Source organism: Egretta garzetta, unplaced genomic scaffold, assembly GCF_000687185.1.
Source record: "Egretta garzetta isolate BGI_Z169 unplaced genomic scaffold, ASM68718v1 scaffold539, whole genome shotgun sequence".
Lineage (NCBI taxonomy): Eukaryota > Metazoa > Chordata > Aves > Pelecaniformes > Ardeidae > Egretta > Egretta garzetta.
Window position 1 is genome coordinate 1,112,335 of NW_009260760.1, and position 21,606 is coordinate 1,133,940.

The 21,606-nt window shown below is 38.0% G+C and overlaps 1 protein-coding gene across 3 annotated transcripts in view; it reads left to right on the forward strand.

Annotated features, from left to right (window-relative positions):
• Nucleotides 1–5,902: 5,902 nt before the first annotated feature.
• Nucleotides 5,903–21,606, forward strand: part of ZNF385B (zinc finger protein 385B) — a 138,868-nt gene continuing 123,164 nt past the window's right edge. For 2 of the 3 annotated variants that reach the window (XM_035901441.1, XM_035901442.1), the window contains exons 1-2: nt 5,903–6,203; nt 10,433–10,448. In XM_035901441.1, coding sequence (XP_035757334.1) covers nt 5,903–6,203; nt 10,433–10,448 — 317 coding nt within the window. The remainder of the gene's footprint in view (nt 6,204–10,432; nt 10,449–21,606) is intronic. The other variant, XM_009646025.1, reaches the window with a different exon arrangement.

Sequence of the window (21,606 nt, forward strand, 5' to 3'; positions counted from 1 at the left end):
TCCTATTCTCTTTGCATTGGTTAAACCAGCATCAAAATACAGGCTAAAAAATTACTTAGCCTGGTTTGGTCAGTGTGCTGTGATTAACTAATTATTCTTTATCTGTCACAAGGAATAAAAATGTTTTTACTTTTCTGAACTATCCAGGTTTTACCGTAACTTTGAATTAAAACATTCTATGTACTTTGTGAGCAGAGATGAAAGAAATAAGGAAGAGTTGATCAGATGCGTATGGATGGGTAATAAATAGTTTGACAGGTGGAAACGTTGCAGAATATGATGCCTCCTTGAGGAATTTCAGAACAAGATGAAGATTAAACATGGCAGTTCTCTGTTTTGATTTGTACTGAGAGAAAGAAGAACATATCTTCTGAAAGGAAACTGGTCCCTTAAACATATGGGGGATTTTTCAAGGTTGGCTTCAAAATAGTCTCTAGTGCTTTTTTAACGCTGTAGGATACTGTGCACCAGGCACTATGCATATGCTGTTCACCACAGTATCCCAATAGAACTTGTTGCCCAGATGGTGCAAACCATATGCCTCTTGATAGTTTATCTATGTTTGGGAAATACTGTCTAAAAATATAAGAAAGGTCGTAAGACTTCTCAAAAACAGCTCTAGTGAGTTTCTTTTAAATTATACTCTGGAGGTATTCAAGTTGGTTGTTTTTGTGGTTTTTTGGGTTGGGGTGTGTGTGTGTTCTATGACGAACTACGGCCATACTTGATTCAGTGCAAGACCACAGCTCTTAAGGCATGCATGCAGGCTTTACTGGTTTGTCTGCATAGATAGTTTTTCCCCATAGGAGGTGCTAAAGAGGTGTACAGCACAAGGCTGAGTCTTGGGTGTCTTTCTCTTTCTTCCCCAGTTGTCTGAATTTATCTTTCTGGAAATTTAACAATATAGAGAGCCAGTTAATTTTTATATTTTTTCCTGTGTCTTCAGTAATGCAACTATTTCCAAAGGCTAAAGGAGAAAATACTCTTTGCCCATATATAAGTTGTTAAAATACATTTTCTATTTTGCTTACCTGGCACAGATCCACAGAGGGATGGCAGTCTAATTACATTTCCAGCATAGTGGTTCTTTGAAGTATCAACTAATTAGGAATGGGCATTGCAGAAGTTTAGACCAGCACTCAGGAAAAGAATGCTTCATGTAACCATCACTAATTCATTAGGATAACCAAAGCTGATTTCCTTTGAGTAAAGATTTGCGTGTTCTCACCTACAGCAGTGTACTATGTATAATACTACTTTGTAGCTTCTCTGAAAGCAAAACTCTGTTTAAAAGTAAATTACCTAAATTGAATGGCTAATTGCCTTGAGTTTCAAGTACAAAGGATGTCCACGCTTAGATTTCTTTGCCAGCTGTAATAGGCTGAGAAGATGTGGTTTCAGAAATCCTAACAGGGTATCTCATGACACCTGAGAATTTTAATGTGGTGTCATAAATCACTAATTCATTCTTGCTCCAGTATTGCTTGTGGAATCTATTTGGGTAGATCAGTTCTGTGTACTGGGGAGGAAACGTGATGGGGGGGGACAACTTGTTTAGTCTGGTAAGAACTTACATCAAATACCTGAAAAGCTCTTATATTTGTATTGCTTCCTCTGATGATTTTGGTCAGAGTTAAAATGAGTATATCTGGAATGAAGCACAACTTGCTTTTGCAAGAGAAAGCAACAGACTTGCAAGTACCTATGAGAGATGAATATGGCACACAATCCCCTTACAGACTTAGATTTTTTTTTTTTCTGGATCATTTCAGCTGGATGTTTTCTAACATACTTGAATGCTCTTCTTCGTTTCCTGCTTTTTTTCTTGTTTTCATGTTCTCACCTTTCAATTTTTAATTTGGTCTAGTCCTCTAAACTGTTGAGTAAACACAGCTACAGTGAAATAGCACTACCTTTGTCATGTGTGTCACTCCAGTGTGATTCACAGAATCATGTCATTGTATGGGACACTTTAATTTGTGGATATTGTTATGTATCAGCTGGTGCTAAGACTTGGCTTCTACTGCGCTGTATCTAGGTTATACAAAAGTGGGTCTTCACAGGATTGATCTGTTGTATTTTCCCCGTATGACAAATTCCATCCTTTCACCCTTTTAATGGACTCGTAGTCTTGTTTTCAGTCTTAAACCTACTTCTAAATACTTCACAATCCCATCTATAACTCTTACTCTTCACAATCCCATCTATAACTCTTACTCTAAATGATTTGTTGGATTTCACAGAATATAATGATCATGTAACTTCTTTTTATTCGCAGTTCACTGACTGTAGTCTCAAGTAGCTGCTTCTGTTACGTGATAATGTTATTGAGCTATGTGTAAGCCTGAGGAACGAAATGGCCCTGTTTCATATCTGGCTCCTGGTGAGTGAGAATAAGTACCATCCAGAACTCTTCAAAATCTGTCTCCAGTGAAAATCTCTTCTTGAAGGAAAGCCACTTGCCAGATGCTTGCTTGCATAAATTTGAGTGACTAGGAAATGTAGAGAATAGGAAGAATGCTTAAGCTTTTGGTTTGTGGGGTTTTCTAAATTACAATTTAATGTGTATGTACAGGTTTCTTTCATAAGTGGAAAGCATTCTGAAGAAAGGTTACCTCTTACAAAATACATCTGAATTCATGTTGAGATTCTTACACTGACTCAATGCAGAATTGTACTTCTAGAGCCAGGACATTTCAGAAGGTATTTTTAAAGGTGTGTTTTTCCAAGCCTAACTTTAAAGAAGAAAGGAAGGAGACAGAATTTTAAAGATAAATGGGACCTTTCATGTAATAACCTTTTTATTTTTTGAACAAATATATACACCACAAAAAGCGATCAGTTACCGTAAAAGCTGTATTACTGTGTGAAAGATGTGCATGCTGTAAAATCTCGGTGGATGTTTGCCATCAAGATTTTCTTCTTAAACACTTTAGCAGGGACTGGACAAGGCTTTTCAAACACAGGTGATTTGCCATACCAAATATTCAGGTCTGAAATCCCAAGATGAGGGCTGGGACTTCTGCATGGGAGCAGGCAGACTTCTGAGGGCCAGTGTGGTTTGGTTTCTGGCTGCAAGTACAGGTCCTCTCCAGGGTCAGACCAGTTGAAGCATGTTGCTGCATGTCCTCCTAACGCCAAAGGTTAAGATGCTCTGTGTAGGTATTTTTTTCAGAAGTGCTTTTTGCATCTGCTGCTCCCAGCAGTTGTTGGGAGGTCAGTGCTGCTTATAATCAGGTCACCTTTTAATTTAGATGCAGAGCTTTAGGCAATCGGGGTTATTTTAAAATTTCACTTGTGTTTTTTTTAATTCTTAAATTAGTAGCAAGAGATTGCTTTAAGGACTCATTTGTCAGGTGTTAATGCAACTAAGACAGTACTTTGTAGTAAAAATGAGTTTAAATCTATTCTGCTTCCAAAAACAAAAGTGAAATTTGGACAGTGGTTTCTTTTTGTTTGTTGGAAGGTTAATTTTCTTTCTAGGCTGGAGGCTGGGGTGCTGCCCTAGGGTGTAGGGTGCGGTGTTTGAGTCCTTGCTATGCTCAGTTGTTCTTTCTGTGTGTGTCCATATTAAAAACGCTTTTGGTCATGTCAGGAGTGCATTTTTGAGGCAAGTGTTCAGATTCTCCCTATTAACCCTGCTTTGGTTCATATTTCAGCAGTCTCAGACCTTACCAACTGAAAGGTTTCATTCCTTTGGATGAAAGTAAACCAAAACATGCAGCCCAGGCACGTATGTATCTTGTGCTGCAGTGATAATGGGCTAATGCAGTACCAGGCTGGTGCTTTCCAAAATAAACCCCCTTTGGAAGGTTCTGGTGCTGTTACAGGTACTCAGCAGCAGCTGTCTGCTCCACCAGTCTGCATTCTGGTCCACGCAGCTTCCTGATGCAGATGTTTGCTAAATGCATCCAAACTGATCTTGCAGATTATTGAAATAATGACTGGATTGTATTTTGAATTATTATTTGCTTTCTGCAATCCAACTTACAAGATTTCTGACAAGACAGGATTTTTCAACTGTTACCTATTTTATTATTAAATAATTATGTTTGTATGTTTATACCATCTAAACAATGTAATCTTAAATACTTCTGTTTCAAAACATTTTACTTCAAGGAACAAAAACTACAACAGTGCTGTTGAAATACAAATATTCAGGGGAAAAAAGGGAGTAGGGGAAGTTATTTATGGTTTAAAAGATACATTGAAAAGTAACAAATACCAAAGCTCTAAGCAGATTAAATTTTCAGATGAAAATGTCATCTAAGCTCAGCTGAGTCGAGGATCTTGGTTGCTTGCCTTGAAATTTGATACTTAACGCTTAAATGATTTAGTGTGACAGTGTCTAGCCTAGGTTTTCAGGATCAGTAGTATTTTGTTTTTAAAAGCAATTAGGTACCTGGACCCTACAATTACTTTTAATATTTATTTTTTGGTTTAATACTTGATGTGATGTATATAAATGTATTGTTTATATTTCTTGTTTATTTGCTAGCAGAGCTGGCAGTTACATGAAACAAATATATGACTGTGAACTCTGTTTATTTAGAATACTTGATCGGTGAATCATGCTTGAGGAGGAATTTGTACAAATACTAAAATTTTAAGCATGGGCTAGAGTTAGGAATGTGATGAAATACTCCATCCTACGATATAAATGACTCTTTAAATAACCTATTTCAAAGTTGTTTCCATTTACATACTTGTGCCAAAGAACTGAACAGACTTTCTCTTGGAAATATATTTGTCTGAAGAACGAGAGTATCCTAGTATTGCTTGTGAATACTACGCTGTTTTGGGGAGGATTGCTACCACTGTTTCTGTGTTTGATTTTGTGTGTGTGGAGGTGTGTTCTCATTCCTTCTGTCTAGCAGGGTGGTAGGCATGCGCACAGATCTGTGCTACTCTGGTTCCCGGGCTGAAAAAGGGACCTTGCATTTGAAGCCTCTTTGCTCCTGAAAGCTGAATATAGGTGTGTTCCTGCCTGGAAAGAGTTCTTCTGCACAGCTCCTTGAGCCAGCCTTTGGCCGATCCAGAATATTTGGGAGGTGCTGGTAAATAAATAAAGTATAAACAGCAAGTTGTTTAGCCAAGAAAACAGAAATAGTTTCTATTTTAGTTACCCTAGACCCTTCTCCCCCTTATAAAGAGTCCTTCTCCCTTCTTCTCTACTGGTTTAGCAGGATGCCTTAAATTAAAATACACACCTACACCATTTATCATGATGAGGTTTTTATTCTCTAGGGTGAAGTTCATATTTCAGGCTCTTGGATTGTTGTCCAGGGACTGTAATTTACTGTGTATTTGCATAGCTCTCAAAGATTAACTTCTAGCTGGCGTTTCTCTGTATGTTAGTTTTAATTCTGAAGGTATTGACAGACTACGATAGACAACATCTTAACGCTTGTTTGAAGGCTGAAGATTTGGGTGTGTATAAAAGTGGAAAGTGTTCAGTAGTCTCATTGAACAGTCTACTGTCTTCCAGTGTTTCAGTAATGCCTCTTGTCAGCATCCTTTTTGTCGAATAATTGTATCTGGGGCAGTGGGTGCTGCTATGGGCATTAGAAAGCGAAAAGCTCTGGAACCAGTGTTTAGTGATGTGGAGGAAATGTATTTGAAAATAATTTTACCTGCTTTAAAATAGAGAGCTTGCAGAATAAAATAATTGGTTGTTGTGTGCAGACTGTGATATATTGCCAACTTACTATTTCTGAGCTCTGCAGTGTGTCACAAAAGCACGTTTTTCTCTATTAAGCATGCCTCTGCAATTTGGAACCTTGTTTGTTGGAACTGGTCTTTGGTTCATGCTGTATAGCATTTTAAAAAAGAAAATGCTGATTTAGTGGTAAGCATTATTAGTTGGCTTCTAGTAACAACTTTGTCTGTTTGCTTTGTAGGTATGAAGCGTCCATTAAGTCCTGATCACGTTTTTGAAGATGGGATTATGAATCAACCAGCTGTTCTACGGGGCTTTGAAGAAAAAGGACTGAGGAATGACAGACAGGACTATCAATTAAGCAAAGAAAAAAAGAAGATACTGTTTTCCTTCTGCGAAGTGTGCAATATACAGCTGAATTCTGCAGCACAAGCTCAAGTTCATTACAATGGGAAGTCTCACCTGAAAAGAGTGAAGCAGCTCAATAATGGGAAACTCCCTACAAGTACAGCTCCTGGCACTTTGTTTGCAAGTACAAGCACAGGTACATGATTAGTATGAGATGTCAGATTTTGGTCAAGAGATCTGAGGAAGCTTTTAAGCTCTACCTTCCCCACCCAACAACCATTAAACTTAATGTAGATTAATACTAGTAGTTAATAATACTTTGTCATTTCAGAATTACTGGTGTATTTTTTCTCCTGTGAAGCCAACTTGTATTAAGAAAATATTGTGTTAATGCATGATTTATGGCTGTGTTGGGCCTTGTGTAGTTGAGATATGGTCCATTTAAAAGTAGCTGTTGTGGGTTCAAATAGTTGTGTATTTTGTCATTTGCTTTTGTTCCCAAAACAAAGTTCTAGAAGGATGCTACAGGTACAGGAGAAACTTTTGAATGAAATGTAGTGGTGGGAAGCGGAGGAGGAGAGCTAGAATTTACAGTCCTGGCCCTTTCATTGTTTCTGCTTTCAGTGATCTCTGTTTTAATTACTCTCATTCAAGTGAGAAGTAATTTAAATAATACTTTTTACTTACTGGGCAAAACAAAGGTCCCAAATGCTTGGGCAAAATGCATTTAACATGCATAATGTAAAGGTGCACAAGCATATAATGTGCTTTTTTTTTGTTGTTGTTTTTTTGTCTATTTCAGTGTTAGACCCAGAAAAATGTGGTATTTCCTTACTACTTTATGCATATAGGAAAGTAAACACATGGAACAAATCATTCAGTCTTGTGTGGTTGTAAGACTAAGGATTTTGTGACTCTTGTTCCCTTTTTTAAGGGGTCCTGGTATGCCATATAGTCTCTTGCTTTAATGTTCATAGCTTAAGGATTTTGCTGCAGGGCTATCCTTTTTCTGTGATGTTTCAACAGCATTGAAGAAATTTGTTGGAGCACTTTAAGGATGCTTTTCTTACTGATAGTTGAAGTACAAACTTTCTTTCTTCCTTTCCATTTATTTTGTTAAAGAAAATTCGTGTGTATGACATTTTGTAGAATCCAAAAGGGCCAAAGTTGATATTAAAAAGTATTTTTTATATCTCGAGCAAATATAGCAAGTCATCCTTTCTGGTTCTGAGATAAAATAGCACAGATTTAAGGAATTATTGTCTAGAAGAAACAAAAGGTGCTGCTTATTAACACTTGGTATTGATGAAGTAACATCTCAAATATTAGTAAAAAATCTTTATTAATTTTGTTAGAGAATGTTTTTGTTAGTCATGTGAGGGGATTTGCTTTGGTTTTTTGTTTTTGTATAGAAACAGTTAAACTGCATTAAAGGGTTAAGCTTTTTTCTTTTTCTTTTATTTTTTTCCATTGTGATTCTTTTTAATTGAGTTTGACTTTTCTTGAAGTCTGTGGTGTCATTTGGTTGGTTTAGAGCCAAGTAGTGTAAGGGTATCACTTGGGTAAGGTCTGTGGTCCAAAAGATTAAATTCCTATTGAGTAACACCTACGTTACTTTAATTGTGTGCATTCTGAAAATAATATCTATGAGACATTATAAATTAACTTAAATTCCTCTGTGTGCTGATAGAAAACATTTGAAATGTTTGCACAGTATGTTTTCTGTTGCTTTTTGTTAGCTGGACCCCTGCACCTGATGTCTTTGCAGTCATTCCTGGGGATGGCAGCTGATGCTCTGGCACTGTTGATCAAAGAATGCTCTGACGCTGAGAATATTTTATTTGCTGGAACGTGTGCTTTGAGGTTACTGTATAGCTTAGGAGATAAAATTCATGTTTCTTTGTGCTTTGTTCACTGATCTCTATATTAGTCTATATCATAGTTATTTACTAGTTATGCTGGTCTATCCAGTACATGTTGAAATAGGCATTCATAGCTGAAGGATGTTGGTTTCATAGCATTTAAAAGAAAGAAATGCCTTGCATAGGCAGTTTATTATTGCATAGACAACTTAATATACTGTTTAAGAGCCAGTAGGAGAACAAGATTTACTGAAATGTAGCTCTCAAAGAACACTTTCCAAAAATAAATAGAAATTAATTGTCTTATAAATTGACATTATCCAAGCTCAGTTTTAATCTATGTCCCCTGGAGTGCTATTACCCCTTGCAATGGGAGTCTGCCTTTCTCATTCCTTTGGCTAACATTGTAAACAGAATAAATTGCGCAGATATTGAGAGAATGGTTATATTCATCTCGCCTCACCAGTGAACAGACTTTATTCCACCTGTGAAGGAAGCAAATAGCCCTTCTCATACTTCATTGTTACAACTACAACCCCTCCTAATGAACCAGGTGGTGAACAGTTCAGCACACCTCGGGAAGCTTTCCGCAAAGGTTCCTGCTAATCTGTGGTTGGAGTTTTCCTCCGTCTTCCTAAGATGGATGTGAAATGAATAATATTCCTATTGGAAAACAAGGTGACTATAAAATATATGTGACTGTAAATATTCATTGACAGTATAGAAACCAGGATTACAGACCTGCCAGAACTGTCTTGACCCTGTGTGACAGAACTGAACTGTGCACCACCACTGCCTCCAGCCTCCTGGGCTTTTGGTGGACTTTCTTCCAAATGGGAATGAACACAAAGGAGTCGTGAGACACATTTTCGTATTCATCCTCTTCTGAGGTCCTCCCTGTGACAGGTGGCCTCAGGTTATTATAAAGCATCCTCTTAACTGTTGACTTTCACTGTGTTTTACAACTATAACCTCAATTTCTTGCTTGTGACTTTCAGAAATAAGTAATGGTCCCTGTTGTGCCACTATTGAAAAGTTTGCTAAGATTTGATAACTGTGGAATTCTAGGTCTTGGCAATAATATGATACAATGCATAGATGAGGGGGTTTTATATATTTAAGTCTAAATATCGTTGTAGCGGTAACTTCAAAGTTACTTTGTTATATTCAGAATAAGGGTACAACTGTCATAGAATTTCGAAAGTTATGTAGCAACATATTTTTCTAAAAAGACTACTTGGTTTCTATAGACTCTCGTTTATTTTGCCTCCTCCACCCCATTACTGAAATCTAGAAGCTGCTTTGCAGTGGTACCTGTACCTGCAATTTCAATTACTTCACAGCGAGTAAATTTTACTTTATATGCAATTCTACAGCTGCTTTTCTCCATTCACTGCACTCCTCATTTTCTTTAGACTGGCGTTAAAAATTACGCGTATGAAGAAAACGGTATTCTACCGGGGAAGTACATTGCACATGAGGTTAGAGCCTTTGCTATTGCTTGTTAGTGATCGTTCGTTACCATTCGTACCCACCCGGTCTTACTGCAGCTCAGGCTGAAGTTTGTCAGTGATGCCATTCCCCTGGGCTGTCCCTACCCTTGTGCCAGGCATATCTGATATACGGCCAGGCTTCTGCCAGAAGGAAAGCCATGAAGCTTTGGGAAAACTCCGAAGTGTGTATTTGCTTCGGCGGCTTCAATTGGAAATGATTCCAGTTATTTCCTATAGACAGGAAAAGAAAGGGTAGTTTCTTGCAGTCTTGGGGAAATGTATTGTGGAATGGAGTGGGCCTGTTAAAAGCTTTTCAGCAGCACGTCTTGCTGGAGCCTGCAGTGGCGACAGCCGTGGGACAGGTCCCAGCTTCTCGGGGTACCTGAAACCCCACCTGCCACCCCGAAAGCAAGGGCTAAGGTATCTGCTCTTCGAAGGGGGACGGACCGGATTTGAGAGTGTGGTACGGACTTGCCTCCTTATCTGCTACCAGCTAGCTAATGAGGGAACTGAAGAGCGGAGGGGCCGGCGTCCCGCAGGCGGGAAAGGCAGCGTGGCTGCGGGGCCGCAAGGCTTCCACCAGATGGTGCTGCAGCCCGGGCGACCGGGCCACGGCTGCCTCTGCTGCTAGGCTTTTCTTCAGCCTTTTCCATAAAGCAAAGCTCTCTGTAGGGGTAACTGCGAGTTGTTTGTTTAGTATATAAGCTGTGGCCAGTTTTGTGGGTGACTTCATTGTATTCCTCCCAGTTCTCTTTTGGAGATGACACCGATTTTTATTTCTTTTTTTTTTTTTCTCCACAAATTCTCATTACTTGTTCCCTGGGGTGGTATCTCGTGGTGAATCTCCTGATTCTCTCTCCCTTGCCCCCATGCAAACATGGGGACGGTTGGTGTAGTTTTAAGAATGAGTGCACTAGAAATACCTATCAAAGACCGAATTTCACAGATCCCTGGAAATGGGTAGGGGTGTTTCATTTTTGTTACAGAAAATGCCCAAATTCTAGAAGCAGGCAAAGCAGAACCACTTTTTCCTGGGTCCTAGGCAGTTTTAAATAGCAAATGTGCTTTAGGGTCCAGATGCCACACATTAATGCCTGTTTAAAGATCTTTCTGTGGGTTTGGCTGGCAATGAGATTGGTACGTTGGTCCTCTGGCAGTGTATTCTGGTAGCAGCTCTGCCTTTTTGCTCTTGAAATCTCTGACCTTGCAGGACAGTTTTGGAAATGCTGTGGGCCCCTATGCTGTGACTCTTTGTAGGAAACAGTCCTACAAGTTAATGTGTTCCCCTGTGATACTGAGGAAGTAATCACAGTATGATTTCCTGCGAGATTATCAAAACACAGTTGTGTGATCTGGCTCACAGCAATGACAGCCAGGGATTTCTTAAGCTAGCAAAATAAATACAAAAATGACTAGGCTATTGGTGTGTTCGTGACTTAAATCGGGTCACAAAAAGGGCCCAGTGCAAGGGAGAAGGTAAAAGAGCAATCTTGGCTGTGGGAGGAGAACAAGGGAGTAGGAGAAGGCAGATTTTCTTCACTTTTGGCAATAGAGATTAGAACTGCTTTGCCTCCTTGTGCAATGCCATATTAAGTTGGAAGTCTAGGCATCCTTTCAAGTTACAGGGAGGCTTACAATTAAAGTGCTTGGAATTATCCTTCAAAGGATTCATGGACTACAAAGCTAACTTGCGTATTAGTTTGCCAGATGTCTAGAGTTAGGAAGTGAATAGTGTCTTCAGCTATGTCAAATGAAATGGACCTTTTTAAACATCTAGTTTACATTAATAAATAATTTTCTAAGCATTTGACTTTTTCTTTCTCTCAAAAAGTAAAACTGACTATTGGTAGACGTTGAGAAATTATTCTGAAAATACTCCAGCTAGCCTTAAATCCACACGCTCATCTTTGGCCTGGTGCATATGAGGAAGACTTTTTTTTTTTTTTTTTTTTTTTTTTAGTTTTTTTTATTAAACTGTTAAGAAATTACCTTGCCAGGTGACTAGATCAGTGCAGGGTTGAATGATGGCCTGTTACAATAGAACAAAACTGCAATGCACAGATTGCAGTGGAGTTTTTCCTCAGTTTTTAATTGTTGGAATAACATGATCCTAAATGGAGGTCTTTGTGTGTAGGTTTAAATCTTTAGCTGGGCCAGGACTAGCTTTCTTGCCATCTAAGACTGCTTTGTGCCAACTTAATGGGGAACAGAATTTTTGCTTGCTTTAAGCCTCTTGATCTAGGTCCTCTAATTCCTTATCAATGTTTGTATTTCATTTTTCTAAAATAAGAACAAGGATAATCTGACTTTTATTACAGAAGTTCTTTATGAATTATTCTACCGAGTACTCAGATGAATGCTAAGCAGCAACCAAAAGTATCTTGAAAAAGTTTGTGAGCTGAGTCCTACTAAGTGCGTGCATGCATGCATAGCTATTGCATTGGTGTGTAAGACTGTAGAGAAGTGGAGGAGGAGGAGGATAGTAGAAAGCACAGTGAGTTTACTCTTTCTTCTGTTATGCCAAAGCTTTTTTTAGACTTGTAGAAGGTCAGCACTTGTTCTATCTTCCACATCTGCTGCCTACAGACCAACCTTTTGGAAAGCTGTTTGAAAAAAGCTGCTGCTGGGGGTGGGGGCACAAAGTGGACTGATGCCTTGGGGCTTTCGTCATCTGCCCCCTGTGTGAGAGGGAGGTTGCTCCCCATTTTGCTATCCTATTTTGCTATTCTATTTGGAAAAGATTAGATTCTTTTACTAAAAGCAAAACTATTACCTTTCTCCAATATAATTAACACAAAGTTACATTCCTGTAACGCAACATGGATTAGTGAGCTGTTGAGAAGCTGTTAGTATTTCACTTCACGCTACAAGGTATGTTGACATTTTATTCAGTGGTCTTTTGAATAAGATTGCATTTGGTAGATGGTTCCACATTCTTTCCATCACTTGAGTATCTTCTGCAACTTACTTAAGAAATATGTAATGTTACATAAGTTAACTTTTTTCTTACGATATGAAATGTATTTATGATTGCTATTTTTATTTCACAGCAGTCATGACTGGCTGCTCTGAAATAAAGGGGTTTTATTATATTGTTTTGGTGCACTTGATACTCCTTACAAAAAATTGATGATGAGAGTTCATATCAAGGGACAGAGCTGACATTAAAGATGGTTACTTGTTTGCTAATAACTACAAACTGTGTCTACAATACTTTGTTCTGTGTTTGAGTAGCTGCACTGTGAAAGTACTGGTGAAATTAATAAAAATAATAAGTAGATGATATGTGCACTTACTGGTAGTCTTAATGAAAAAAATGGAAAATTATTGTTTCACTGAGGTTGGTTGTTTTTAAGTAATTGTCAAGTTGCATTAGAGCAAAACATTCAAAAATTCCCTAATGGAAAAAAGAAAACCCAGCCTTTTTTGATGTTGTTAAAGGTTATCAGACCAATTACTTATTTGTAGCCTCGTCTTCATTCTCTTGGAGGCGGGGAGTATGCGAAAGACATTTGTAAGCAAGCAAACAGAATATGTGGCTAATAGGGAAGAAAGTGGTTTATGGGGGGTGGTGCTTTGGGTGGAGTGGGGAAAGGTTTCAAAAGAAAATTGGCTACAACAGTTGGCACCCTTTGCCGCTTGTTTGCATAAATATATTCTCGTGTCAAAATTCTCTGCAAGACTCCATCTTGGAGAGTTTAACCTGCCTTCAGGGGCAGTTATGCTGTGGTAAAGAACCAGCATTTAAACCATCAGATAATTAGATGTTCCAGAGTCTAGGACCAAGAATACAGCTACTTGCCAGCCATGATTTCAAGCTGGGAATGGCTGTAGGAGTGGTGATGATACAACTTCTGCTCAGGTTGGGGGGGGTCTCCCTTGTTAGTTAAACAGCCCCGTCAATGGCCTGGAGAGCTACTGAAATCAGTTGAGTTCATGTTGCAGCAAGAGTTTCTTTACTGTCTCTTTGAAGGATGTGAAGGTGTAGACAGCTGAGATGAAAAGGGATCTAGAAATGCGGAGTCATCATTTTTATTCAGTGCTCATTTCCAACAATGATTTCTGTATTAAAATGACTGAAAAAAAATAATAAAGTAAAATTTGTTTATTATTTTTATCTTGCAAAAGTAAATCAGATACTCTCTCTGTATGGTAAGTATCCTCATCTGGGATCAGAACCTGCCAAAATTTCTCTCATAGTTGTCTCATGACACGGTATTGTATTTGGATAACTGTACAGGTATTATAATAAAAACTCCAGTGTCTTTCTATTTCTTTGCAAACCTAACCTACATCTGATTCTTATTATACTGTGTATCTCTGTGGGCGTGAGTATGCACAGCGACACATGCCCTATTACCTTTTTTGGGAAAGAAAACGTATGAAGTACCTGAAAAGACAAAAAGATTTACATAGTGGGAAGTCTGTATGGGACTAGGAGGAGCATGAATTTAATAAGCCATGGATGTTTTTCATAGTAAGTAATTAAAAATTATTGTGGTTTTTGAAAGACAAAGGCATTGGTCATGTAATGGCATGCTTTTAGTTGTTGATTCTTTTTTTCTTTTTTTCCCAAATACTTAATATGCTGGACTGTACAGATCTCTGCTGGGTCAGTATTTAAAATTTTTTATCCAAATATTTATGCTCTCTTTAATAGATATCCTATGTGTCTTATGTAATACACTTTGTCTGTTATGTGATTAAAAAGTACTTATTTGTTCATTTGCATAATTGTAAATTAATCTTATTTAGAAAAGCTGTAAGGAATCATTAATTTTTATTGCTGGATTTTTTTCCAATAACGAACCTCATCACAATACAGGCTACTGATTCTCCTCTGTCTCGTGTTCATTGTAGAAAAGACAGAGCTATTTTTAACATTTACACAGTCTAGATAGATGATTCTTCGTTCTGTGTGGTTCGGAGCTGAATCTGTAGAGCCTTTCATAACCATATCCTTTTTTTTTTTTTTTTAATGGTTTATTTGAATTTAAGCACTGTAGCTGATTCCATGCATTGATAATGAAGGCTTGGGTTGCCTGTTCCTTAGCATAAATTCACCTCAGACTTCTACTTTGACAGTGCTCCGTGTTTCGGTACGCATGAAGATACAGAACTGAAATTGCTTTGCTTTCTTTACAAATGACTCAGAGTGTGCTTGTCCTTCCCTAAAATGTTGCCAGCGTGTGAAGGATTTTCAATGAGCAGTGCAATAAGCCAGCATCTGGGAAGGTTTGAGGCTGCACTGGTATAACAGTGTACTGTCACACAGATGATCAGGGCTGGAGCCAAGTCTCTGTAGCACCGTAGATCATATTGGTCACATACTGGAAGTTTTGTTTATGTAACTTGGTTGCTGTTTAAGCTGCTTAAATAGTATTGCCATAATGTGGAGTGGACTTCCCAGTAGAGGTGAGCATGATTTTTATTATTAAACTTCACTGAATTGCTTTGTGATATTAGGAGTGGATGCTTACATGTTTGGCATTATTTCTCTGTGCATGTCCTTTGTGTTTTAGTTATTCCGATGGAAAGGATAAGAAAATGGCAAGGCATATAATGCATATTTTTCTTCTCTTCTTATTTCAGTATTAAAAGTAACTCTAAAAATGTGGCAAGCTCCCTTCCCTTGCTTGCTGCTTTCAGAGGGCATCTTTCCAGTAGGTGACTTCCTATGCATTTTAAATGTTTTTGGAACATGCTAGTGATGCTATGTTATTGTTATAGAAAGAAGCTAATTAGTGGTGTGACTAAATATCTCTTGCCAGAGCTTGCTTTCTGGCTTGTTAAATCTCAAATTGTAGTTATAATGATATGTAAAACACAAGAGCTGTCGGATTTTCCAGATAAACTAAGTAAGTAAAGAATGAAATAAATTGTGTACTGGATTTGACATCTTACGTATGTCTGTCATTGTTAATATTAAAAGTTATGGCCTGTCATGCCCAGGATAGCTTCCAGTAATTCATTTGCTCTGACAACTTGCTTTGAGAAGGGTATAAAATTACTGTCGCTTCTCCCTAACCAGTTAAATTCGAGATTTAGTGCAGTACGTTTTATTTAAGGGAACAGATAGTGTGCTAAAGGTAGCCTGTGGAGTTCTAGTAGTAAATCTTTAAGCTCAAAAGAAGCATTATCGTAAACTAAATGGACTTTGTACCTATGTGTTTAAAAAAAAAAAGTTTTTTACTGAGAATTTCACCTATAGCAGAACACAAAAAATTAGTTCCACTAAGTTACTTATTAAGCATTGCTGTTCTGCTAATATGTTTATTTTGTGGTGAGACCTGCTATGATTATATTTGTGTTTCCTGATTAGCAATTTTTTTAATAAAAGAAGGAAAGATGCTGAAAAATACTTGCTAAAATTTTTTTCTTGCTTGCTATAGAAATGTCTATGCTTACTATGTAAAGACTGCTGTGGGGTGTTTTTTTATGAGGAACTAGGACAGCTCATGCGTTTTCCTGCTAAATATATTTATGAGGCAGCTGTTTTATAGCTTTCAGCTCTGAAGTTATAGATAAGTGTGTATTTGTTTGACAGAAGATTCGAGAATTTCCATTTACTGCCAGTACATGTAAAGCTTGGCTAAGCAGACTGCATCAGGAGCACACACCATTTGTATTAGCCAATCTGTCTTTGCAAGTCCCAGGGCCACTATCTTGCTAGAAGCCACTGTGTGCTTTTGAAAGCATGAAATTAGTTTTATACTGAGCACATGGTCTCTCATTTAGCAGTTCTTTTTATGGTAATGGTCAATTTGTGGTTCAGTGCCAGAATTTTGGTGTTCTGTCAAAGCTGATAGCTTCTGCTAAGGTGTTCTTTGGAGATAAAAACAAACAAACAACCCCCAAAACAACACCCCCCACCCCCCAAAAAAAAACCCAAAATGTGGTTTGTAGTGGTGATCTAGGGAGACCCTAATAAAGGAAAATTCTCTCTAGTGACCGAAACTAGTGACATTTCTGATCGCATTTTGGAGTTATTTTGTTGTAGTCTTTCAGATAACATTTGTAAGCATACATTTGTCATTTGTGACATAAAATTATTAAATTCATTGTCACCTTCTTATACTTCATACAGAGTTTTATAATCACTTTGCAATAAGCTTTTTTTCATGACATGGAAAATTACTATCCCTTGATGCTAATTTGCTCTGTGTGCTTATTTAATGATCAAAATACACTTTAAAATTTTATATAAAGGACCCTAAACATTCAGGAGAGATGCTTTTTAGAAAGCAGCTTTAGAACAGGTTACAGACCTCACGTTTTCCTTGGAAATCTACAGGAGTCAAAATAAGTTAGTAAATACCTTTATAAAACCTACTTTAATACATATAATTCATAAATTGATGAGCCAATTTTTTTTTACCTGTGTTTCATTCTTGGAAGAGGGCATTCTAACAGCCAGGCTGCTAACTGTTCCTTCACTAGCAGCCACCCTTAGTGAAAGATTAAGGTGGTTACCAGCGTGCACTATTACGCTTCCCTTGGGTTACTTTAAGCTTATGCTAATCACTCTTGTATATTAGGTAATTTTAAATTGCACTCCATAATTCTGACTTGATCCTGCAATAAGCATTTTTTTATGATACAGTATTTGCTTCTTTGTTAAGTTCTGTCTGCAAGGGGCAAAATTTGACTTTGTGTTTTGTGTGGAAGATGTGGTGGGCTCTAGAACTGGTAATGTTTCTTCTCTAAGTGCTGAGGAGAGATCCTGATCAGCTACTGATGCACCTTCCTGGGAAAGAAGCAGCTGGAGGCCATAGCTTCCAGAAGCTTACTTCAGAAGTAAACTTAAGCTGATATACCAGTTCTTTATTATTCCATCATCATGGAAGAGGAAGAGAAGTAGAAGCTATGGAGACTACTGTGCTTTGTCAAAGATGCTTGGAAAGCGTAGCGGAGTGTCACTTCAACAAAGCTCCTTTCTCACAGCCATGTTGTTTGGATCATCCTGTAGTCATGAACTAGATGCAGACTGACAGCTTTTTTTTTTTTATACAGCTTTAAAAAAGAACAACGATTGCTGTCATTTTAGGGCCTTTGAATAAATTTGCTTGCTATTCTTCAGTGTGTGTTTAAAGGCTACCAGGCAGAAAATATTGTTACGAACATTTGGAAAACAATGTGTGACATGTCACTACCGTGACACATAAAACTTGTTTTATTTCTTTAAGTGCTTGAGCTAGAATGCCTTTCCTTGTCCTTTTATTCTTTTTGGGATTCTTTTTATCCATGCTTTTTATCGCTATAAATACAAGCTTGTCACATTTCAAGCTGGCTAGTTCTTTGTTCCAAGATGTTGTTGTTTGTAAGGTGCTTTCAGCTTCAAAGATCTTGCATCCTCTTCCAAGTGTCTTTATTGCTGCATATTTCCCCTCCTGCCATTTCACGTTGGTAGGTAAGTAAAATGAGAAGCAAGATCCCGTGTGCTAGTCACACTGGGCAAAACTACTTTGCTTCCTGGTGGGGAGCTCTACTGTTTCAAGAGCCATTTCTATATCAGATTGCCAGTTATCACATGGCACTGTAATTTTAATTTCTCCTTTAGAAGACTTGCAGTTTGAGAACATTTGGGGGATAGCAGCTTCACTACTGCAAGGTTACTTACGAGAAGATTCTGAAGGAGAAGGGGATACTGTAAGCTAAAAGGAAAAAATGATTGGGGAAGTGGTATAGGGTTATGAGCAATTCCACGTCGATCACTTGACTTTGGGACCCAAGTCTAGCCAACCTCTTTGTGGAAATCTTGAATTTGCCTTTTTTAGTGAAGGTCACTGATGGTTCCTGCCAGAGGAGCGGAGTAAACTGAGAAACTGTGGCAGCCCTGTTGAAGCCCTACTGCAGAAGCTGGAGCTTATACATGTTTTTCCCTGTCTATAGGCTAAAGAGCCAGAGATGTTCTGGAGGTCTCACCCAGAATGTTCAGCCAACAAATTGTGTGTTTTTTCATATGCTTTCTGTTCTGTTGGATTCTGAGCAGTGCTCATAACATGTCTTTGAAGGGAAAATGAACTGAGTAACTTCCCTCTTTCACCTATGCTTTTTGTTCCTGTAAGGATTTTGGTTTTGTTTTGAGTTTTGTTGTTGTTGGTTTTTTTGTTTGGTGTTTTTTTTTTGTTTTGTTTTGGTTTTTTTGGAAAGTGAGGAAAGCAGGGTACTTCTTGAACCTGTATGGGTGTAAGACGAGTGCTTCTGTATTGACACCAGCAGTTAGGACAGATGAAAGTCTAAATTCCTTAGCCTTGGGTAGGTCCAAGACCTACCCTGAAAAAGTTTTTTCTGTGATTTGAGCAATGCAGATCTCGGGAGGAGATGAGGAAGTCTTTTTAATCCTCTGTGAATAGGGAAGTACGGCTTCTTTAAGGACTGAGATTTTCAAATTCGTGTAGTGTGTTGTAGGAGCTACCTGAGGGAAAGGGTATGACTATGAAAGCTCAGTGGGCAAAATGTTTCCTGGTAGGCAACTTGTGAAAGTATCAGACTTTTGACTGGACAAGGATTTGGTATGACGTGTTTGGTGATAGCACTTGTTAGTGTATGTGGTTGCTCTGGATGGTGTATGAGATCTGCGTTCAGGTGATTAAGGGATGTTTCCAGGTCTAGTACTTCTGAGGTTATTGTGGTGTGTTCTTTTTTGGATTATTTGTTTTGCTAGCTGTTCACTTGAGTAATATTCTACTGATCTAGAAGAAGAGACAGAGAGCAGGTCACCAGTGTGCTGGTTTCCTTTTGTTCTCTTTAAGTGTTCTGTAATGACATAATTAGAACTAGGAACACATTGACTGGAAGTTTGTGACTTCCACCCAGGGGCCTCTATTTTCTTTCTTTAGGATACTTCATAGTAGGGTGAGCAGAGAAAAGGAAGGGAAGAAATCCATGAAGGATGTTCTTAAAATTGTCTTTCTGCTCAAACTGGATTCAAATTTTTCACATATTTGCAATCTCCTCTTGTTCAGCCTAGGGTGTTTGCAATGATGACCTCCTGAAATGTTTTGTTTTGTAATAGGTAGAATGAAACCATAGTTCTGGGACTGAGCATTTAAATGTGAACAGAAAAGGACGCTTTTTTTTTTTAAGCAGCAGAACACACTTAAACGGAACATGGAGAAAAAATAAAGAGGTGAGGAAGATTTCTAGGCTTTAGAGTGGCACATCTGGATAAAGAGTCACAGAAATCACTTCATCAAGAAAAAGCAGACTAGCTGGAAAGAACTGAAGTTTATTGTTAGGAATTGCAATTAGTGTATTGTGGCCAGCTTTGTTAGCGGTACCATTGAAGCCTGACATGTCTCTAGTAAGGTTCTGAATAGTAAAAATCAATTCGCTATTAAGTAATCATTGTAGCAACCTCTTTTTAAGGAAACATAAATAGCACTTGGCACCTGTGTACCCATGTTACTTCTGAAAATAAGGTTTAAGCTTTTCAGTCACTTTGGCTGGTGAGGAGGGCACAGACTTTCAGAAAAGCCAAAGGTAGAACACCAGAAGTTTATCTTCTGGGGATTAAATCATCATGAAAACATCCTCAGGTGTTTTTTTTTTGTAGACAAGATTATAAAGAATGCCTATATGAAAGTGGTGTAGTACCAGATTTTTTTGTTAATAACTATTGACAGAAGCAAGGAAAAAGTCTGGCAGAAACGAGTAAAAATATCGTTGTCCCTTCTTAATTTTGATTGCTATTTGCAAACGCTTGCTTATTTTAATAATTTATCCTCTCTAACAAGTATTTCTCCTTTGTGGAAAAAAATCTCCTCCCCACCCCCCTCCCCATCCCCCCAAATTTGCTGGTGAAAAAAAGCATCTGAGTTGACTTTGTTCTCTTAATTGGTACTAGACTTCTACTCTGGAAGTTACTGTTATTGCATGGTATCTATGCCATTTGTATCTTTCTGTAGGTAATGTTTCTCAATTGGATAATCAATGAAGCTTAAAATCTAAGTCAATAAAGTAATAATTTTCCAGCAGCTAATGAATTAAGTTTGTAATCTACTTATTCTTTGTAAGGAAATACTCACCCATGAGTATCTGGGTGACAAAGCTATTTACTTAAAGTTCTTTATAAATTCTCGAATTTTAGAAGATTTTTGTTGCAAATAGTTGGTGTTTGGTACTTAGTGTTTCATATCATTCACTAACAGTTATTCAGTTAAGAGGCAGAACCATCCTGTTGCTTGATACCAGGATACCCACTAGCAAAGAAGTGGTAAAAATGAGAAAAGTATAACTTAAGGAAAAATTCATTTGAAATATGTTTTCAAACTATTAAGTAATTATGAAAGAAAAATCTTTGACTTGACAGAATTTCATATGTGATTTGATAAGTACAGCTATATGGTTGTAATTTTTAACTTATAAACAGATGTTGGATTTGTAAACATTTGTCAAATAGTTTGACCAGCTTTTACCCAAAACTATAACGTTCACAACATGATATTTATTCACTGATCAAGCCCAAGTTCACTAGAGTCTTCTGAGAAATGGGACAAAACAGAATGAGCTATTGCAAGAATGGATAAAAGCTGGTGGGGATTTCCACTTTCTGCAGGCGCTCTGCAGCCTAAACACATGGCTTCTGCTCTTTCATGCACATGCTCACTTGTTGGAAAGATGTTAGTGGGCTTGGTGGTGAAAAGGGAGATTTGGATTAGAGTTTAAGTATGACGTACCAAGTAACTCAAGAAGGAAATTAAAATTAGAGGAAGGAATTTGTGAGAGCAGAAGGCATTGCTGCATCCCGATGCATGAAACGAAACAGCACCATGGCTGGAGTCAGGGTGTTCCAGACTTTTCAAAGGCCAGCGGCCAGCTACCCTCACATATGCATTTTATCACTATTCATGCACCTAAGGTTAAATGTTTGTGTAAGTGTTCATAGGTGGTTGGGTATAGTTTGTGAATAGGAGTTTGAATTGGAGCAGGAGAAAATAACAGCTTCTGGCCATTGAAAATTCCATCTTTAAAAAGGTTGCACTAAGAAGTAACAGGCATAGGCCTAAAGAAATACTATTTGAGGAGATGCACACTAGATTTTGATTTTATTTTTGTTGTTGTTGTTCTGTTCACTTTCTGGCTGCTAGTTTGATCAATTCCCTGCCTGCGGAAAGTGAAGCTACTGTGAGGTGTGCAGCAGTGCAGTACTGCTGTACATCCCCCCTCAGAAAGGGGGGGATGCTGGAGCATCCCAGTGGTTTGCCCCCATCAGCTGTGCTTGTAAACTGGAAGTGATCAC